At 43.5% G+C, this 22,449-nt stretch overlaps 1 protein-coding gene across 10 annotated transcripts in view; it reads right to left on the bottom strand.

Annotated features, from left to right (window-relative positions):
* The window catches only part of CTNND2 (catenin delta 2), a 646,797-nt gene that overhangs the window by 265,906 nt on the left and 358,442 nt on the right, over positions 1 to 22,449 (bottom strand). For 8 of the 10 annotated variants that reach the window (XM_040548196.1, XM_040548191.1, XM_040548194.1 and 5 more), the window contains 3 exons: positions 18,154 to 18,228; positions 17,034 to 17,206; positions 8,349 to 8,481 (listed from right to left, as the gene is read on the bottom strand). In XM_040548196.1, the coding sequence (XP_040404130.1) occupies positions 8,349 to 8,481; positions 17,034 to 17,206; positions 18,154 to 18,228 (381 nt within the window). Of the gene's footprint in view, positions 1 to 8,348; positions 8,482 to 8,799; positions 8,819 to 17,033; positions 17,207 to 18,153; positions 18,229 to 22,449 lie in introns of those variants that run through there. The other 2 variants (XM_040548193.1, XM_040548200.1) reach the window with 2 other exon arrangements.

Below are 22,449 nucleotides of genomic sequence, written 5' to 3'. Positions count from 1 at the left end.
CTTCCTCCCAAAAACATCAGAAAGGATCCAACTCACCCTCCACTGCAAATCACACTCCTAGGGCTTCAATACAAAGCCTTTGAAGAACTTTTGGCACCTTTTGGTGAACAGACTCAAATATACCTGCATCCTTGCTGAACTGGGGGGCTCGGGGAAGGCCCCTGTGAGAAGGATTCCTTTTGCGCTCCAGTCATAGGAAACCTGTCCCAGCATCAGAGGGCCAGAGCTCCTTCTCCACCCTTGCTTTCCTCCCAGGCAGCACTGTTTAAGCCCAAGGATAGCTTTAGTCCTATGATCAAAAGGTTTTACTGCCTGGGAGCAGCACAGCTGGCTATCTGATAAACGGAATGGGCTCACAGCTGGGCTGGAGGGGGAGGGTAAGGGGCCACAAGGCAAGTTTTAGACATACAACGTGTGAGAGAGAAAGAAATATGGAAAAGGGTCTGCAAAAATTTTGTCAGATAAATGAGGGTTGCCTGAGATTCCTAGCTACTTGTATTAAAATATGGCACTTTTCTATTCTTCATTTATACACTACAAGTTGCTGCCTGATGTACTTATTATTAAAATCTATGTCACCCAACTGGCAGTTTCATATGCCTTGCCTTGTAATTGTAAGATTAGTCATCACTTGGTCCTCCTGATTTCAGCATATTAAATTCTGACTTTTGCTTCTACCCACTCACGATAATACACAGTTCCATGAATTCATTATCATTAGACAATCTCCCTCTGCCCTCTCTAATACCACTCCTATTAAAACCAAAAAGTATTCTGTCTACTCTGAGTCCATACCCAGGTGATCTTCAAGTTCGACCCCACTCTTACAGCAAAATCGTCTCTTATCTCCCACAGCTGCTCACAGGGAGAATTTGGTCCAGTGCAGTTTCTGGCAGCCACCACTGGCAGCTAACGCATTCCCCACAAGCCCTGCAAACACTTTGCACCTCAGCGTGGGCAAACACAGACACATTCTCACTCAGGTTTTGTCCTTAAGTGAAGGGAACCTTCCTCATTTCCCCAGCCTGCAATCTTCCTACCGTAATTAACTGCTTTAACTTTTGATTACAAGCACCTGCACTGTTTTAAAGCTGGTGTGTGCAGAGGAGAACCAAAAGCTGATAGATAACCCAGCAAATGAGTGGTTATGCTACTGACTAGATCTGCACTGACTTTCTAGATCTCACCTGCTCTGTCTACTGCAGACAATTTGTGCACTACAACAACCAGAAATGATGAAGTTTTCCAGTACAATAATAATGAAGGTGTGTGCGTGTGTCCTCCCTTCCCTTATATACCTAAATAAAGATTTCTGATACTATTTATCGAAGCTTTCACAACGAACATTTCCAGGCTATTGTGTAATGCTTTGCAATGGGATTCCGGACCACGAGGAGGCCACAGCTCATGCTTGTGCTCCCTTGGCCCAGCACACAAGCAAGACCAACGCTTGCTCCAATTTACACCACACAGCACAAGCAACTATTTCCAATGATGCCCCAAAAGCCTGAGTACCAAAAATTGGAGCTCAAGGAGACCTTCCCCTTGCCTAATGCTCCCTTATCACCCCTAACAGCACTCCTTTCAACTCTCAGCAAATGAGTTTAAGGCCAAAGACATTTGGGAGGGCCCAGAATCACATACCTGGCAACTGAAGAGGCAGCCTCCTATGCAGGGACACCATCCAGGCCCACGGGACAAAGCAGTAGTGACAGACAGGCCCAGGCAAGACTCAGCCCCAGCAGCCTGGCCTCAAGACCCAGAAGTCTGGGCCCAACACAGTCCCTGAGACCCCCAACTGTTACTGTAATCTCAAACCTGAAAATAATACAGCTGAACATAAGCAGGAAAAGGCTCTATGAATTAGAGTGCCAACACTGGAAGCAGGTTTTCATACCGCTAAACAAAAGTTCCATAAAGGTAGGCTTCCAAAAAGCTGCTCTTCAGCTTAATATAATTTTGTGGGATTTCAGTAGCCAAGAAAATTTGACAAAAGGATTCCATATCCTTGGATGAAGCGGCTCTCTGCTACAGACACTGACTCTTCTCTGCTAGCTTTTTGCTAAGTCCTTCCCATACTTCCTTTCAGCAGGTAAACAAGCACAGGCTGTTGAAATTCTACTCTGATGCTTAAGAAGTTCCTGCAGGTGGCTTGCAAGCTTACAAACAGCACTAGAATCCAGCATTATGGGTGAACTGCAAAAGTTCAAGACCAGAGGCCAGAAACTGCGTGCCAGGTTGTGTGTTTACAAGCAACAGTGAAGGCCTCGGTACTGATCTGAAGCATCTTTGATTTTGCATTCACCTAAAAATCCAGGAACAGCCACTGACACTCAGTTTCCCACATTCAGTTAAACTGTTGTAATTTCCTATCAGTTGGATCTCCTTTCAACAACGCCGTAAACTGGTTTTCTTCACCTAAGAGCTTGTTATTTTGAAATACTTATTTGCTTTCTTACCCCTCTGAAAGACCGTCAGGAAGATCAGCCAAATGATTTACCGTATCAAGAAAAGGAAGCGCAGGGACAGGTTATGGCCAGGATGCAAATTTAGACATATCCATAGTGTTTACTCACACAGGAAGTCAAAGCTCAAGTTCTTTAGCTCAAAGACATATCCATAGTGTTTACTCACACAGGAAGTCAAAGCTCAAGTTCTTTAGCTCAAAGACATACCCATGCAAACGGAGCCTCTTTACTTGGTTCTGTCAATTATGCCTCTCCTTAATTACCTGCAAACTAGATTTGAAAGACACAGGAACAAAAACTATGGCAATAACAAGGTATTTCAAAGACATTCACCTTACACCTTCTGCTTTATCGCTGAAGACTCCATTTCAGGTTCAAGGGGGACTTGAGCATTATGGTAAATGTTTTAGTTGAAACGACTGATAACATAATTATCACTGAAGGAATAGGTGGAAGTAGAACTAGTGGCAAAGGAAAAGCAAAGTGAACACTGAGATGTGTATTTGTAGCAGCTGAGAGTCCAGCATCAGCACTTCTAACCTCCAGGTTACAATGAGGAAAAAAACAACAGGATCACAGGGTTATCAAATTATAAGACTCCGATTAGTATCTGGAATATTACTGGATGCCTCAAACCCTTCTGTTTTGCTTATTTGTCTGAAATAAAGAGTCTCAAAACAAGAATATAAGGAGGGAAAAAAAAAAAAAACTGGGACTGCACTGTCTGTCCCAGAACAAAAGGGCATTAAGAATGTTGTCATGTGTAAAGGCTCTGACAGGCAGATGTAGGAATTTTCCAGCTAATCAAAACAAACAGAACCTAGGAAAAAAATCAATAGAAAACCATTTTGACTAGAATTAATGAAGCAGTTTTGTTCTCCCCATAAAAGAAATACAAGATTCTGTAAAAATAAAAGAAAAATAGTTAAGGGAAACAAGTGAGTGTCCTTTTTGTTATCATCAATCACATTGATAGCCCGTCTCATTGTTTAACTTAAAGACAAAAAAAAAAAAAAAAAAAAAAATTTTCCTTTCTTACTTGTCCACAGACGACTTAGTTCAGCCCTATACCTCAGATGGTGATTTTAAAGCACAAGGAGCTTTCAATTCTGGGGTTTTAGATTCACTTTGGCTTAGCTCTTGGGGTTAACACTGCTTGCACCATCACTATTTATAATGCTCTGCTCAAAAGCTGAATGATGATGCGCGTGGTGAAGTCTTGCCTGCATTTCCAAACGTTGGTGGGAATTTGGTTTTGATGCACTCTAAAAAAAAATAATACTTCCATATAGTTTAAAGCCCTTGAAGAGGCTGATTTTAACTCGGGTTAGGTCTAACACTGATTCTAACACTAACTCTGCTGAAAGAGTTGTTTGTTCCCCATGTAGAGGTATGAAAGAAGTGGGTGGCTGCATGTATGCGCACAAGCAGTAATACAGCCATCCTAGCACAAATGCACAGCATATTGTGATTTACCAGAGAATTTGTAACATTTGACTAGATAATTTTTGTTAAGATGGCAATGAGCCAACGATATCTAGATGATTTGATATTTTCACACAATTGAAAGGGAATCTAAATCCAGGCTAGTGGTAATGTCATTTATCCCATACACAGTCACATAAGCTAATCTGTTCTGTGCCCCTATGATTACACACCAAAACGCTAAAACTTGTCAACACTCACCATTAAATAGCAGTCCTGCCATACATCTCAGCAGGGAAGCAGGTTCAACATGTCACATGCAATGAAAAGCATACAGAAGGAGAAAGGGCAAAGGAAGGTTCCCAGCAAGTAGGGAGAAGAGTGAGACAAGGCAGATGAAGGAGCAGAAGGAACCTGTTTAGACCCTGATAAACTTAGAACTCTTTGCACTAAAAAGAGTAAAAAAGCATATTTTTATATTAACCCATGCCACGTTTTTATAAGCCAGCATTACTGCAATAGTAATACAACACATGCACACAGTCCCACTTCAGAAAGGACATATTACTTCTCTTTCTGATTTTACAAGACCTGAAAGAAGATTCTGCTTGCCAACATGAGACTGAGCACTGAAGTTTTAATAAGTGGCAGCAGGAGTGTCTAAGGCATGCTTCAGTTCTTGTTTGTAACATGTCATAATTATACACAGAGTGGCCACATAATATTCTTACCACCTAACGCTATACAAAGTGATGCACATCAACACGGATTTCTTAAACCTAACTTTTCAGTACAGCTGAGAGAGTATGATGTAGTCTTCAGACTTTTTTTTTTTTCCCTTTTAGCTTTTAAGGGCAACTTGTAATAAAGCAATGCATAAAATCACTTTCCACTGTCTTATGTGCCCTTAATCTTCCTTTAGATGGATGAAAAGGCAGGGGCGGCTCTGCAACCCTCACCACATAACCTGAGGCACAAACTACCTCAGCAACACCCTTTCATTGCCTCCTCTCCCTCTGGTCCTCAGCAAACCTCTTCAGATCATGCATCTGATTCTTGCCAGCAGGAGATGCTTCAGAGGAGCCGGCACCCGTGCAACGCTCTGGCTATTGAAAGAGTTTCCCTGTGTTTCTGTTGCTGTCTGCCCTGCGTGATCCGTATCGCTGCTTGAACTGTCGGCAGAGTAAGCTCTGGAGCAGCACACATCAGAAAGCTATACTGCCAAAACCGCAATTGCAGTTCAGAGCAGTGAAGCAGCTAGACCAAGAATAGGCACAGCAATTGCACAGTCCCAAGAACCACTACATACACACACACACGTTATGCATACACGTGCACACTTGGCAGTGGCAACAGCTTGAGTGTAATTAGACTGAAACCCCTTTCTGAGGACGTTTCTAAGGTTACTTGGTTAAAACTGAGTCACTGCATGCTTTTGCATGCCTCATTTCAAATTCGAGATGCGGTCTATAAATTGCTATTTTGATAATTTCAAGTTGTTTTATAACCTAGTTTATAGGAGATCATTATACATGATGCCATCTCTTCAATTAGGTCTTACACAGTTTCACTTTTGGGCAATCTGTGTTGGTATTGAACATTTTCAGTTACAACGTTAAGAAATGTTAATTATATCTGAAGGTCTTTCTGTTAGACATCCAGCCCTGGCACTGACACCGTTCTGGTCGTTAGCACCTTGAGACACAGCGGTATTCATGAACCAGACAGCTCCTGTAGGAATTTCTAACATAATGCAAAAAAAAAAAACATGCATTATTTGTATTCCCAGTAATTACTACAAATATTTATTTTTTCTTCTTGGGGATTAAAAAAAATATCTATTTCTTTGAGTAACATCATCCCTGCAATGACACATACATACCAATGCAAGTTTGCATTAATCACAGCAGGCAAACCATTAATCAGTGCAATGTGGCAACCATTCTCCACTCCTCCTCCTCCTCCTCCTCCTCCTCCTCCCTCAAAGAAAAACTATCTTTGGATGTAGCGAACAAGCAGCTAAAATCCCATTTATTGAACACTAGCCTTTCAACATACAGTTGCTTGCTCTCACTCTCAAGGGGTTTAATTTCTAATGCAATGACTGGAAAACTCCTGCAACAATATACAATACCCACAGCTCAAATACAAAACCTGTTCTGAGCAAAAATGCTTATAGAAAAAAAAAGAAAAGAAAAAAAAAGATGATACAGGAATGAAGATTGCCTTAGTAGTATCCGTAACATCTGATCCAGGCTCACTCTAAAGCATACATTAATTTTAAGACTAAGTAGTCCATTGACTTCAGTGAATCCAGTAAAAGTCCAGAAGATTAGTCAAGCACTTAACACTGTTAGCAGATGTATAACTGCTTGAATGGTTGGCAGGCCACAATGAACATGCTACAGAATGTTAATGGAAAATAATGGCAGCGGGTACACAATAGGGAACTTTTGCAAAAGAATGGGTCATGTGATAGAGATCCTTGCAAGGACTACTTGCTAGGCCTGTCACCACTGTGGGAAGAAAAAAAAAAAAACAAAATAAAAAAAAACAACAACAGTATTTACTAACACAGTGTTGCTTCCACATATTTATTTATTTATTTTTAAGTGGCAACACTATTTCTGCATGTCTATCACCCAATTCTCCAGTTGTAGGGTTTTCCATTTGTTATAAAATAAGGCACTGAGATTTTGCATATGCTAAACACAAGTCCCTAGGAGACACAGTAACTCGGACGCTCACTATGTCTGTTCAAAATGGCACAACACTCAGAAAAGTTAAGTGTTGTTTTGCAAACTTAGTATCAAGTTCAGATAGTCAAGCACTATTCCCCTCTCATATTAAGATCCCCACAAAATACACCAGCTATTTCCTAAATGCATACATCTATCAGCTTTTCTTTCACCCAGCCCTCACATCAGTCATGAGCAACTCCTCACGACAGGTCCTAAATAGAGGCAGGGAGGGAAGTACTGACGTCATGCAAGATGCAGAAGTCTATCAAAAGCTTTTATCTGAAAGCAACCTAAGAAAATCAACGCCAGTTTCTTAACTGAAGTAGCAAACCCCACGTAGGACAACTATTGGCCAAACAGCCTAAAACGGTCCAAGTCCATGTTGTGACTTGGGTCCAGTGTAGGACAAACGGGTTCTCTGCCACTGTGAAGCACTTTGGGGTGGTTATGATGGGCCTTAAGCCCTACTGAACAAGTTTTCCTCCAGCTAGCATCGCAGGGCTAACGGTGCAATGCTATAAAGGATGCCTCCAAAAGAAAAAAAACCTCAGTACAAAACAAATTCCACTGCTAAAAGAAAATGAAGGAAACAGGGACCGTGCCTGATAGAAACCTCCATGGGCAAAGACGTCTATCCTAGAACAAAGACAAGGAGAATCAGGGGAATGCTGGTAGTAGATACCCACAGGTATACAAGTTTTACGTTTAATTACATTGACACTGACAGCTCCCCCCATGCCTATTGAGACTCAAACAACTCTGTTAGAGCATGTTGTTGCAAAACTCCTCAAAATATAAAGTCTTTGGGAATTCTACATTTTCGCTTTATTCTGCAAAGGCAGTACTTAATAGTTGTGGTCAACAGCGTCTTTTCTCTGTGACTGCAAGAAGTTATACTAATATAGCTGCTAAATAGAACACGTGGTAATTTGAGAAGGGCTTAATGAATATTTGACAAGAGGAGTGATCAAACTGTGTCGCGGCATCGCTCAGTGATGCTGTCCTTTTACGTGTTCTGAACTTTAAGAACAGTGTTAGATTTAAAAAAAGAGTTTTCCAACCCATGCCTCCACCTTTTAAATAGGAAAAAAAATCAGTAGTTCTTCCGATGACATAAATTAAGAGTGTATTGGATTATCAGTCACTTGAAGCTGTATTTTTAGGCGTCTGAGAGAGGAACTCTGTGAGTGCTGGAGCAGGGGAGGGAGGACGGGCGAAAGGGGACGAGCAGAGGCTTTAACTCCGGCAAGAAAGTTGTGTACCTGCCTGATAAACGCAGCCGACCCCCTTAACGCATCCTATTTATCTCCCAGTCTATTTATGTCAGGGAAGAGAACATGCGAGCATAGCAGCTGTTACTATAGCAATGAAACTGGAAATTTTGCGAACACAAAAAAAGAAGAAAAGCCACCACCGCCGGAGGATGCTCAGTTTAGCAGAGGGGCCGAGCAGCGGTCCCTCACTTGCAGGAGCTGCTCGAACTCCGGGGCTGCGGAGAGATCAGACGTGTTAGCAGCCCGGCCCTCGGGGGGCGAGCTTCCCGGGGGGGGGGGTCCCCAAAGTGCCGCCCGTGTCCGGAGGGGATGAGGGTGGCGGCGGCCAGGGGAGCCCGGAGCGCTGCCGGGAAGGGGAAGGAACAGGGGGAAAGGGGGAAAGGGGAGGAAAGGGGAGGAAAGGGGCCGTGCCCCCCGCTCGCCCCCAGCCCCCCGCTTACCTGCGAGGGAGCCGGGTCTCTGCAGGGTGGCGGTGGCGAAGAGCTCCTGGGAGTGCTTGGCGTACGGGTCGGCGGCGTGAACCAGCCGCTTGGTGGGCGACAGAGTGGCGTAAGTGCCGATGGCGGAGCTTAACTGGTGGATAGGAGAGGAGGAGGAAACGTTAGAGCGGGCGGCGGGCGGGGAGCTCGCTCGGACGGCGGCCGCCGGCGGTCCGGCCGCGGAGGAGACGACGGCGGCGGCGACGTCGAGGGGCGAGCCGGTGGCGCCGGAGGGCTCGGCCGGGCGGCGGGGGGCCTGCCGCGGGGAGGAGGAGGAGGAGGAGGAGGAGGAGAGGCGCTGCGCCGAGCCGGAGGCGGCGCCCTCGGCGGCGGCGGCGGCAGCGGCGGCGGGGCCGGCCCGCGGCGGCCTGCCGGGGGAGCCGCCGGCCCGCGGGGCCCGCGGGGAGCTCACCCGCTGCGCCGGCGGCAGCGTGGCGCTGGCGTGGAGCCGGGCGGCGGCGGCGGCGGCGTGCTGGGGCTCGGGCAGGTGGAAGGCGCTGCCGAGGCTGGGCGCGAAGGGCTCCCGCGCCGGAGGGGCGGCGGCGGCGGCCGGCGGCGGCGGCAGCGGCGGCGGCGGCTCCGGGCCGCCCGGCTGGGCGCCGCGGCCCCCCGGGCCCTGCTGCGGGAAGGAAAAGGCAGAGACAGGAGTCAGAGCGGGGCGCCCGGAGGGACGGGGGGCGGCCGGGGGGGGACGGGGGGCGCCCGGTGCGAGGTGCGGGGGGGTGCGGGAGGCGCCCCGCCGGTGCCCGGGGCCGCCGCCGGACCCACAGAGCGGGCGGGCGGGCTCCTGTCGCAGCCACGCGCACTTCGCCTCACTTCACTCCACTTCATCCTTTTATTTTTTCGTTTATTTTTTTACTTTTACTTCTTATTTATTTCATTTATTATCTATTATTTATTACTTTTTATTATTCCATTTCATTTTCATCTCATTTCGCCTCACTTCATTTCGCTTCACCCCACCTCATCTCATTTCACCTCACTTCATTTCACCTCGCTTCACGTTTTTCTCCTCATCGTGCACACGGTTTTGCTCCTTCACACCCCAGATCCCCCCGAGTCCCCCAGTGCAGCTGAAATCGGCCTGACCGGTGCTTCGCTCAGACACAGCACCTCTCTCAGCTACAGGTTTCGTGAGGCAGAAAAGCCTTTAAAATGCTAATAGTGGGCTCTGCGACTCGATTCAGAGTTGCAGTGAATGCCCACAGCAGCGCTGCTTCAGGTTTAAATAGAAACGCGGCTTTTTTTTTTTTTTTAATACCACCCTACAGGGAAAAAAAAAAAAAAAAAAAACATAAAGAAAAGCACTGCGTTCCCGGCATGAAACTTGGCTTGTATCTCACTGGGACACCCAGCAGGCGATTTGGGGCAGGAACTGAGAACAAGACAAGTGATGGGAATACAGCATATAGGAGGTCCATAATGCCAGAAATGCGTACTTCTTCCAATCTCTTCCCACTGAAAAATGTTCAGTCCCTTGCCTTCTGCATTTAACTTCTGGAGCCCTGCCCCTCATCTTGAACACTTGGTGCTCCTGGGGGAAGACCAAGTATTTCCCTAGGCGTGGACAAGAGGCAAGGCTCTGGAGGAGCCGCTCTGTTAGCAGCAGGAAGGACACCAGCACTCAGGGGAGCGCTGACAGACCCAAACCTCCCAGAGGGGCTCCGGGAGGCTCCGTGCACTGCCGAGCCCTCTATATCCCTACAGATCTGAGGTGAGCTGTGCCCGCCAGCTGTTGTGCAGCCTCAGTCCTGAGCGGGCAGGGGCACCACAGGTGCCAGGAGCCTGCTCACCGTTGAGTTGGACATGCTCACAGTGGCCAGGGGGTAGGAACCCCACAGCACAGAGTACGCCTCCTGAAGCTTTCATATGTGTCCAACAACTCCAAGTTGCTCATTTGAAAGACATGTTACAAAAACGAGGAAGGCAAACGCGGGGAACATCGAAGAACTTTTAAAAGCTGCTTCTGTTACGAGCTTCTCACCATCTCTAAAGAGAAAAGAAGGGCTAATCTGCAGCTGGCTTTCCAATAATGCACTTGACAAGAGCATGGTTTTCATTTTCAAGGTGTAAACTGTGTGGCAACACCTTCTATAAAACAAAAGCAGGCTGCCAAGATTTAAAACAACAAGTACAAAGCAAAGTTTGCACGTGACAAAAGGTTGTTTGAACCAGCTATGTTATCCGCTACTTCTTGTTAACAAATTTTTACGTTTTGGACTGTTAAAATGGACTGGCATAATAGTGTACTTTGTAATATTCAAAATTGCTCCAAAATACAATAATGTGGACCGTTACCAGGGTGTAGTGAACACCCTGATAACTTAAGTTTGTCAATGGTTTTAAGGATTCTAGGCAAGCCCTGTCATCATGTATACATAATTTCTGTTTCTAATCTACTTTTACACTGCTTGATATGTCAAGGACTTATAGTAATTAAAGTAAACCAATATTATCCCATATTCTCTCTATAAAGCTGTAGGCATTCTGCAAGCGCTAATTCAAAAAAAAAAAAAAGGGCAAAAAAATCCCTCACATCATGATGGTCTGCTATAGGGAAGGAGATGTAGTGGAGGATACGAGAATTAAATGCTTAATTAAAAATACAGTGCTTAGCACTTTGTAAAAAGCCAAGCATTTGCTCTGTGTGAAGGAGAGAACTTTTGGATGAACAGATTGCAATGCAATGTTAGCATGCAGTATTTTCTGAGTTGTGACTAATCCCAGACCTGTCTTAAATTTGTTGTGAGGTTCTTATTTTTTTCAGAGGAACAAGTGTGTGCTCTTATTTTCCACTCAGGTTTTCAGAGGCAAAATGCATTTCAGATTCTCCCTGGGTTTCTCCTTGTCTGTTGCTTAAGACAACCATACGTCATTGTTCATCCTGTGATGTGACATTACACTTTGTATGGAGGAATGAAATACAATGGTATTTGTTCCATTATTTTTCCATTTATCCATTACTGTTGTCAACCTGATAATGAAACTGTGTTTAAACTAATAAATTGAGAGCAAATTTGCTTTCCAGTTGTTATATCCTCCTTCATCAATCTACTTCACAGACATGAAAAAAAATGAAGGACTTTCTTTCTCCAGCCCTGTAAATATCTATTCTAAGACTCAGAACTTTCAGTTTTTCCAGTATTCCAAAGAAAAGGATCCTGTTTTGCTTCTTTGGATTCAATATGTGGGTTCTGTCGTATCCTTTTTAACAGCAGAAATGCGTGAAAAAGCACAAGAACATTAATATAGCTATGAAAAATATTTTCTTTCCCTATTTAATCTTATTAAAATATCATTTCTTACTGATCCTGGCAAAACAAGATCTGCAGAGCTCTATATGTAAAATTACTGAGGGTGTCCAGTTAGGTTATGGTGGACTAGAGAGAACAGCCTAACTGATGTTTGCCTGCCATTATTCACACTTTTAATGCACCAAATTTCAGCGCATCTGCTTTTATTGAAGTCAATTTAAATTGAAAATTTAATCAGAACTTTAGCTGAAAAAGATCAAACGGAAGACACTGCTAGACAAGACTGCTGTTTCATAAAGCAGTATTGAGAGGGGCAAATAACCATGCTGCATTATTTATTCTGCTGAAAATTATTGATGGATAAGGAGCTAGAAAATCCTAGATGGCTAGACAGCTTAAGCAAAACTTTGGGCTGCTAATTACTGAAACATCAGCGGGCTGATTCTTGGAGGTTGCTCCCAAAGGGAAGAGCAACGTGTAAAACCAACAAAAACTGAACAGCCCAAGTCTCAGAGAATAAAATGACCGTTATGGATGTATTAGCAGGTGCAGCAGATGTGTTTGGTGTATCACCTAAAATCCCTTCAAATTATTTTTTTCCTAGGCGTGCCAAAATGCCAAAGCAAAAACTGGTAGATTCTGTACCTCTGTGCTTCATAGGTGCGAAGGAACAGAACGTCTGTCAATGCAGCTGGCAGAGTCTCAGCAATAAGGACGCAAAAAGACTTTAGAGTCAGTTCTTGGGAATTAAATGAAGTTACATTTTCCAGGAACATGCTGGAAAATTTGCAGCACAGTACCGATTACCCTTAGGAAACCACGGATTGTGCTCAATGTCCTGTGTACTTCCCTGACAGAACAGAAGAAACTGAAACGTTGGGTTACCTTTGAGCAAGTCTACTTGCCTGTTTTGGGTTTGGATGAACTTGTCTCCACAAGCGTTTTTAGTACATGGCAGGTTTAGTGTTAAATAAGCCAGTTTTCATTCCGTTTAGCTCTCTCAAGCTCTCAGGGATTGCTTGGCCCTTAACATCTCAAACCCCAGCACACCACCACATCTCCTTGAGACTTCTCCCAGCTTCCTGGGCAGGTTGCCAAAAGACGGTCACATCTGGTGACTGTGAAGACAATCGTATACAGCACGTCATTGCCTACGAGGAGACCTTTCTCTTGATTCTAGGAAGGACTTTCCAACTGGACACTCAAGTTGTGTGGAAGGCATCCCTCCAGGCTGCTCAAACACTGCTGCTTTGGCTTCTTGAACATCCGTGGTGGCTGTCAGCTTTAGGCAGCAAACCTGATCGTCCTTACAAGGGTTTTTGAGAGACACGGGTCGTCTTTTAAGGATCCAACCCTCCTTTCACAATCAAAATGATGTTCTGTGCTCTTTCAATCATTGCAAGACTTCCCAGTCTATTGAGGGTTTTGTATTTTTATTTTTTCAACTCAAAGAACCTCCCATATGGCTTATCTCAAGGTATCACCCTCCTCTGGCCCAAAACCTCTATCGATATTCTTCTACAAAGGGCAGAAGAGGTTGTGGAAAGTGCTTAACAATCCCTCCCTAGTCTTCGTGATGCAGACTTCAGTCCTTGGGCAGCACCTGTGGAAGGGTCTTTCCCTTGCCAGGCTGTTTTGCTGTCATTTAAAGTTTCTGACCTAACTAGGAAGATGCGCTACCTTTGTTCAAATGCACTCATATGGTAACAGGTGCCAGACCACACCTGGGAATCCTTCAGCTGTGGCCTATTTTATTTATTTCTCCCAATTTCAACACAAAGGTCATGACCGGTGCAAGGTCATCTCTACACTGTGTTTGCAAAACATACCCCAACACTATTAGGAAAACTTGTCAGCCTACCTGGTCCTAATCTCAAAGGTCATACATCGATGAATGTAGCTAATTCCATCGTAGTCTTCTACATCCACAGACAGAATTGTGTGTGATCATTTCAGAACGTCCAGAGATGGTCAAGCTGTGGTTTTAAAGCAGCACCGCAAGCTGCAGTCATTACGTCCTGTAGGATCACACCAGCATCCCGCAGACCAATTTCTCACGAACATAAACTCTGCTCGTGACTTGATCTCTGCAAGTAGTAGTAGTAAGAGTAATCTGTCCTAAGATTTCATCTGCCTCCTGTACTTCTCATGTTCATATTTGGAATCCAATTTTAAACAGATCATCATCTGCCACATCCTACCAGAAGTGGAGTCCTTATTTTAGATCTTGTTTGGATAGAGTACCAGGCAGCTCATCACCTGACTCGTGGCAGGAGGAAACACACTCTAACTGAGAAGGGCCAACTTACAGTTTTCTCTTGACAACTGAACACATTCTGGTGCCCGTGTGCTAATACTCTAAACAGGGCTCGTGAGACACAGTGGTCTGATGAATACAAACTTAACAACTTGGCTATAGGAAGAAGGAGACAAGTTGAAAAATTAACTGTTAAATAATTTTTCAAGGCTCTTTTTGTTTTCAGGGGTTGTCAAATTCTGTGCCATCATGTTCAGTCCAGAAGCTTTAGGAGCATAGGATAAAACACAGTAGTGATTTCCCTCAGTTGCTTGTTAGCCTCTGAGAAAGTTACATGATCAGCTAAAAAAATCTTCATCCAGAAATGTTACCTAGTTTTACTTCCTGTCCCTTCCCCTTGCAAATACATGGCAGAGCACGCCAACACCCACCAGTTGTATTACATGCTACGTTTTATATTATATACATTATATATATCTACAGTGTAAGCTGACTGTTCTCACTGTGACAGTAAACCCCATCAGTTGTTCACAAATTGCATGTTGTCCAAATAGAGCGCTCACCTTTGAGTAACTCATCTGCAAAATCTGCTGCTTTTCCTAACACAAGCCACTACTGACTCTTTGCAAATAACGGTAATTGATCAATATAGGACGTATCAGGATCTGGACACCACGTCTGAGAAGCTGTTCTCAGCTGGGAAACAGAATAATTTCCTGCCACAGGAGCAGTCATTGCTAAGAAATTCAATTCCCGTGGCACTTAGAAGATTAAAGTTTTGTTCTAAAGTACTCAAAGCACTGGAAAAACTCTATGATCTATAACATAGTCTTCCAAATTGACAAAAATGTTAGATTGCACTTTGCAGCTCTATACAGGAAATCCCAAGACTAATTAGTTCCTGGTTTTTATACAATTGCATTTTCAGAAATTGTTCTTGCTGTCACAGCTGGCCTTGGGACTATTTACATATTTTCCCACACATTCGGGCTATCAGTCATGTTCAGAGAGAGCTGTACTCCTTGCACACAAACAGAAAAGGAAATTATCACAATCTGAGCAGTTATGACTCCTGAGGCTTATTTTAATTATAATAGGGATAGCAAAACAATTCCAAGGATTGACTTTTTTCTCCTTAATAGTGGGATCAGCAATGGTCATATTCAGAACTTCTTAACTGACTCTTCCCTTTCTTGTATAACCCTTTAAAACATCCTTTACATGTTTTTTGTTTGTTTGTTTTTATGGTGTTAATTCATAGGTTATGTGGCAGTTAATATTTTGAACATATATTTTAATTTAACTGAAGTTGCCAAGCATCCTTTGAAATATAATGGTGTGAACTATTGTTTATTATGTTCCATGAGTTATTTCCCTGCAGGAACATCTACCATATAAGCTGGAGAAACACAGAATAAGGAAAAAATAAAAAGAAAAGATATGCAAGGTTACCTTACTAACTTACTAGTTACATTACTGAAGGTAACCAGTTCTGTGTGAATGAGGCGATTCATGAGAATTTTTCAGAACTAAGCAATGGCTGTTCAGTGTAATTTAAATGAAAAAAATCTAGATCACTGTTCTTTTCCCTCTTCATAAATTCATCCTTTTCCATCATTATGAGAAAATTTTTATTAAGAATATTAGTATTTCAAAACCCTAGGCAACTGCATGTTTACACTTTTCCCTCCTTCCTCCTTCTACTGCTTTTTATTATTATTTTCAGATTCCTCTTCTTTTCTCATCTCTTCTTTTCTGTTTTGGCTTGTTTCAACTGCTCTGTTGCTCTTATAACCTGTTCCTTACCCGTTGGCTCACTCCTTTCTCTAGACTCCTTGACGAATGCATCCCACCCTTTCAGGCTAACCCTTGGCTACGATGCTTTCCACGAAGCACAACTCCTGATGACATCTGCCCAGGCTACAACTGGGTATTACAGCCTCCACCTTCTGGAGTCCTGCTCTCCTGCTGGCTCCAGTCGCCAAGACCATCAGGGAAGGCCTCTTTGGTAAACACAGGAAAACCCTGAGACCTGGCCACTGCATGGGCTCATTTTAAACCCTTGACAGAAGAAAAAAAAATACATATCCAATCTGAAATGAAATTTAACCGTGTTTTATTTCGTTTCTCAGTCTTAGAGGATATTTTTTTTTTTCTGAGCGAATTGGGTGAATGCAATATTGTATGTCTCTTGGTATCCCACAAGCTGTGCGATGACTATATAATACTTGAAATCTCCTAGCAATTTAAGGCTTTGAAATTCAAATGCAGCTCACTTCTAGAGAATCCTGAATTATAACGTGTCCTAGTGTCACACTGAGATGGTCTGCTTTATCGTGGCAGTTAAGTTCTAAACAGAGAAAATAACCTGAACTGACCCATGAAACCCAATCAGACTTTGTTTACGTACAGAAGCATAAATACTTTGAGAAATTTTGGTCTAAACTGAAGCTTAACTTCCCAGTGAGAGGCTTTGATGTCGTGCTGGAAAGCACAAAAGGTGAGGGGGTTATGTGTCAGAAATGGAGGCAATCATTCAGACAGGAAGAGAGACTGAGAAAGTTTTCATGAGTATCTGAAACGAATTTCAAAAAGTTTGAAATGTACATGTGGCTCTCTGGTAAGTTGTTTGACTTAAAGAATGGCAAAGAAAAAGCAAAAAGTGATTCTTACAGGTAGGTGTGGGCAACAGCACCTGGCTCTGCTTGGCATCCCAAGCAGATTTTGCATCTAGTGTCACTTTGACTTTGTTTTTGTTCTCTGGCACCTGAGTGCTTTCTGAAATAACCTGACACCAAGGCAGCAAGGTCCTAGTCCTTAGCTGGGACTCCCCAGCAGCACAGCAGCACAAATTTTCAAACTTACATGGCTAAACATTCAATCACCAAATATGTAAGCAAGAAAGTAAAACCGGCGTGTAAATCTTTCTCATCGGGATTATTTTACTACCATGCAAGCCAAACCGCTTCAGATTTACAGAAATCAAGGCGGTAATTCAACCCCGCTGCACGATGCCTCGAGCAAGACAAAAAGGCAAGCACCGGAGAGCTGGTGAGCACTGAGCAGCTCTCCTTGCTCGCCGCTCCCCAGCACGATTTCGGGTGGGAGAGCGCAGGGCGGCTTTAGGAAACCTACCTGGCTGTAGCTCTGGATGGCACCTCTGGCCTGGGCGCTGCGGGCCGGGAGCGGGGCGGCTGCCGTCTCGCCCAGGGCGAGGGTCTGGTTGCTGTGGTAGCTGGCCGAGTACTGGAAGGAGCCCTCGGGCTTGGCGTTGAGCTGGAGAGCACTCTGGGAGAGGAGGCTGGGCCCTGCGGGGAGAGGGATGGAGCCGTCAGCAAGTCTCAGGGAAAGAGCACGCAGGTGCTGTGCACCGGGCGGCCCTCGGAGGCGTCAAACGCGTGCCACGTTTTGGCTTTGCAGTAATAAAAGTCACGGAAATTAAAGTGTCTCTTTACCCCTCAATCAGCAGCGTTATGCCGTTCAAGTTACAGAGCACATCTCTTTCTTCAAAAGAAACAAACTGTCTGGGAAAGAAATTCCAAGCCTAAATAAAGCCAACCAAACAATTTGATAAAGAAGCCCTGGTTTTCAGCTCAGAATACTTTATGAGTTTTCCTTTTTTTTTTTTTTTTCCCCAGATAAGCCTGTTTATTTCACTTAATTACACCCAGTCGGTCAGTATGGGAAATGCTAATTTGTCCTTCCCCAGGCCCCAGCACATCGTATCTATTGACTGCTGCTCCTCTGCAGTGTACACACGGTGATGCAATACTTTGGTGCCTGTAGGGATGGATGGCAGCCTTTAAAATATTAATAGCTCCTCTCATCATGTAGAGCTCACCCTGATCTCGGTGAATATTTGATGACTATTTTGTCAGCCTATCTTATCTTTCCCATCACAGTAGCACACAGTAGGAGAACACGGCGCAGGCAGAGAGCTCAGATTGGGGCTGCCAAACCGAGAGGTACATGCAGCGTCGGGAATATGAACAGTGACACCTTCAACAGTCAGTTAGCGGCTCTGCAAAACTCGAACATGTTCTCATATTCATTAGGTTCGTTTGTGAGTGGTGGAGCTGATCACATCCACCCAGCAGATTTCCTGATTTGGGTTGTGAGAGCGTGTATGGGGCAGGGGAAGGCTCTGGCTGCACCGCGCTGTCCGCGTGGCTTGAGACGGGACCTCCCGGGACCGCTGCTGACAGTGACCTCCTCCTGTCCCCATGCACAAAGAGCTGCGCTAAAGAATACCCACCTAATCCTCCCCTATGCCATCTCTGATCGCAGTCTCTCCTAGTTTTCAAGGAACTAGCTGACTCTTCCGTGGTGTCTGGGCCCAGCAAGCGAAAGAGAAGAGGAGAGAAAAGACGAGGGTTATGCCTTGGGCATTGCACATGTTACGAGGCAGTCTAGCTTCACCCCAACAGCTACGATGCACAGCATATTCAGTGGCTCCACGGCGACAATACCTTCACGTGCTGGTTAGCACAAACAAGCTCACGAGAGCACAGCAGGTGACACAAACCTTAAGGTATGTGAAATGATAATGTTGGTTTAGCTCTGATAGCACACATGGAAAAATTTCAAAGAGACTTATGACAGTCAAATTTCAATGAATTTTACCAGAAATAATTCCCAATACATCTCTAATACAAATGCCAAATTTTGTGTTCTGCAAGTCTTTGCTAAGAGGATGATTACAAAGATTTCCATTTAAAAATGTGCAAACAACCCCCCTTCTCCCCAAAATTAACATGGAAAATATCTTTTCCCCAGCTTGTTTCTCAGAAATGGCAGACTCATTATAACTGACATTTTCCCAAATCCAACCTGAATGGCTCATATTACAAAAAAAAAATAAAAAATGCAGTAGGCTGCGTAATAGTGGAAGCGCTCGCATCTGAGTGCAGACAGTGATTATGACACTATTTTACATACCGACAGTTTATCAATTGCCAAATCAATCTCATTCATCAGAATATTCCACATCTAGGACAAATTTAGAAAATAAGTTCTGGGCCTTGTATTTTCCTTACAAGCACAGAAGGAGGCAGGGCTTCATGTATGTTGAGAGGTTATTAATATCACATGCACAGGAGAGTTGAATTAATCCTGCATGGATGATTAAAAAGCCAATATATGGTAGCTTTCTATTCCTCGACTCTGCAGATAACCCTTACTAAGCATTTCCCATTTAACTGTTTTTGTTGCAAATTTTGTTCTTTAATTAAAAAAAAATATTTTCATAGTTTTCTTTAAAGATCATAAAATATAGGCATAGTTTTAAAATATATATTTTAGATGTTATATTAACCTTTTAACCTTTCAGATTTTGAATTTTCACTGAAAATTTGCCTACGATCAACCGACATGATTAAGTCCGCAAAATTCACAAAAGCATAACTTTCCCAGGAGGGGAAAAAAGTTGAAGCAAGAAAGAAATTTTTGCACATGAAAGTGCTTCAACTCATTCTTAAAGTAATTATGCTATGACATTTCTAAAGCTTAAATAATGATTAAACTATCACATGTTATGAACTCAGTATGTTTAAATCTTCATTGCATCTGGCTTTTAAGTGTTCTTTCCATATTACTATTGCTCACTAGGGGATGTATGTAGCCAGCTAGGATCACATACATGGGCTCCCTGCACCATTTAGCCTAAATGCTTCGATGCACTTTAAGAAACATATCCAAACTGGGAAAAAAAAAAGAAAAAAGAAAAAAAAGTTAGAAAGTTTGAAGCACATGGCTGTGAACTCACTAAATATTAGATAGAAGTTTTTATTTTGTACCTTAACAAGCAGTAATGAACTATTATAACCTACATGCATTTGAGTAAAGTAATTACAAAGTAATTTAAGAGAAATAGACAGATATTTAAATTTCAAACATACTCTCAGTTCTCAACCCAAAGTAGAACAAAATTGTGTCTGCTCACCTGCAAATAACTAAGTGTAAAACAAGCATAGAGACTGCAAGGCACATTTGAGATCAGAGTGATCTTGAAAAAACACAAGTTCCTTTTTTAGGATTTAGTGACTACAAGCAGTCCCATCTTGTTGATAGGGAAAAGATGGATCACATCTCCCATCAGGATTCTTGAGATTTCAATTTGAAGGCACAAACAAACCCTCTGAAGAGCCTGCAGCTCACACAAAAGAGAAGAAAGTGGTTTGTTTGTGTACTGCTGTACACAGAAATAAATGGTAAGGCTTACTGATGGCTCTTTACAGCAAACTACTCTTTCTACCTGGCAACAATTTCAACTCCATTGTGTTAGTACAAGAAATTGTGTATGCAATTATTTTCCATTTGTTTTTGGAAGCATTAAAGCAACTGTAAATTCTTTATTTTCAGTCAGGTACTCTAAATCAGCAGTTAGCTATTGGAATAATTCAATCTCATTTGTTACCTTAATGCTACATAATTAAATATCAATCTTCAATTTAAAATATGCTTGAAAACAAACAGTTCCAGCTTCATACGGTTCAGTTTAGGAGATACTGAGTATTTATAATATTGCTTTAAATATTTGCACTACATTTTGTGTTGTTGCTGTTTGGGAGGACATAACTACCTGTTTTCCCATACATTTTTTCACCATTAAATCAAACACCTATTCTTCTTGTGGGAGAATAGTAGGGGTGGGTTATTCATGGTGGGTAGTACCAAACTTGCACTGATTCAATGGATGTTGCTTTCCTCCTGTATTATCATCACTAAAATAGTTTCCTGAATTTCCTCTCACATTTGTACTAAGTCAGAGCCATCACGCCGCAGAAGGCACCACTGTGGACCAACTTCTAAAGATGGAGCAGGGTTCAGTAATTAACCCTCTACTTGTTTTCAGTTTGGTGGACATGTTCTGCAGAAAATACACTCCTCTTCCTCTTCACCTCTTGCAGAACAGTGGCCAGGCTGCCTGCCTTCCTCACCACGGCTGCTGTAACCTGGGGCTTGGTGAGGAACTCTTGGGTGTGCACCTTGCTTGGGAAACTAAAGTGCACTTTAGCTGGGGAAAGCTTCTGGAGCACAGAGAAGGACAGGCAAGAAGAGAACAGAAGAGGATGAAGGACATTCCTACAGCAGGGAGCCAACCCACAAGGAAACCTCAGGGGTGAAGGAGAGCAGAGGACTTCTCCAGGAATCAGAGAAGGCAAATGGGAGTTTCCTTCACAGCCTGGAAACCCAGGTGCTAGAAGGCATGGCAGGGTTAGATGAAAAGAGTCACCCATTCAGAGAATGAGGGAAGGGGATAAGTTTCTTTGGAAGCACTTTTCATTAGCTTGTATTACCCACTGCTCTTAAAGTCAGTTGTGTTATAGGTTATTATTTTTTCTCCTTTAAAAACTTAATAGTTTAAAAGTTTTGGAGCACCTGCTAGTACCTGGAACGCTTACTTTAAGGTCAACAGGGAAGGGGAGCAGATCCCACTAGATTCTGGCCTACTTTGAGTCCCACCACTAAGGACAGCAGCACCAAGGCCTACACTTGCCTTTCTGCCACATTGTATTTGAGAATCACAGAATCATTAAGGTTGGAAAAGACCTCCAAGATCATCTGGTCCAACCATCACCCTACCACCAATATCACCCACTAAACCATGTCCCTATGCACCACATCCAACCTTTCCTTGAACACCCCCAGGGACGGTGATGCCACCACTTCCCTGGGCAACCCATTCCAATGCCTGATTAATCTTTCTCCTACTGTCCAACCTAAACCTCCTCTGGCACAACTTGAGACCATTCCCTCTAGTCCTATCACTGTGAGAAGAGGCCGACCCCCAGCTCCCCACACCTTCCTTTCAGGCAGTTATAGAGAGCAATGAGGTCTCCTCTGAGCCTCCTCTTCTTCAGACAAAGCAACCCCAGTTCCCTCAGCTGCTCCTTATAGGACTTGTGTTCCAGACCTTTCACCAGCTTCGTAGCCCTTCTCTGGACACACTCCAGAAAATAAGCAGAGTCTGGCATTACAGTGAACAAGCTGATTTATAGCATTAAGTATGGTGTTTATGGCTATAAATATAAGCTGCTGATTAATAGACTCCATCACAAACCACTGATGAAGGAGAAGCTGTGCAGCACCTCGCGGCTTCTGGCAAGGGTTGGTCACAGAGCTTGCAGAAGTGTGGGGCTGCAGAATTAGCCTCACCAGGCACAGCTGGGGCTGTTACTGAGCCCTTTACCTGTAGAGGATAAGGTGTTGCATGGCAGGATTTCACCTCAAGCCATCGTACTTCTTTCTGGATGATAATACAATGTGCAATGCTGCAATCTGGTGAAGCATTGCTATTTAAAAACCAAAGCAAGGAAGTGAACGGTCTTAAATGATAAGATTATTATTAATTCAATGAAATCATAGTAACAGTTGGTTACAGGAAATCAAAGTCACACAAACAGTCCTGATTATAATCATCTAAGTCTGTGTCAAAAGTGGGGGAAAAAAAAAGAAAAAAAAATTATGAAAACATTTGTCCTTTTATTTTTAAGTGTAATATTTTCTTTGGAAATCAAATCTTGTGCCTGCCCTTTTTGCTTTCTTCAGA

The sequence above is a fragment of the Cygnus olor genome, chromosome 2, assembly GCF_009769625.2.
Source record: "Cygnus olor isolate bCygOlo1 chromosome 2, bCygOlo1.pri.v2, whole genome shotgun sequence".
Taxonomy (NCBI): domain Eukaryota; kingdom Metazoa; phylum Chordata; class Aves; order Anseriformes; family Anatidae; genus Cygnus; species Cygnus olor.
The sequence above is the reverse complement of the archived record's forward strand: the minus strand, read 5'-3'. Positions and strand labels throughout refer to the sequence as shown.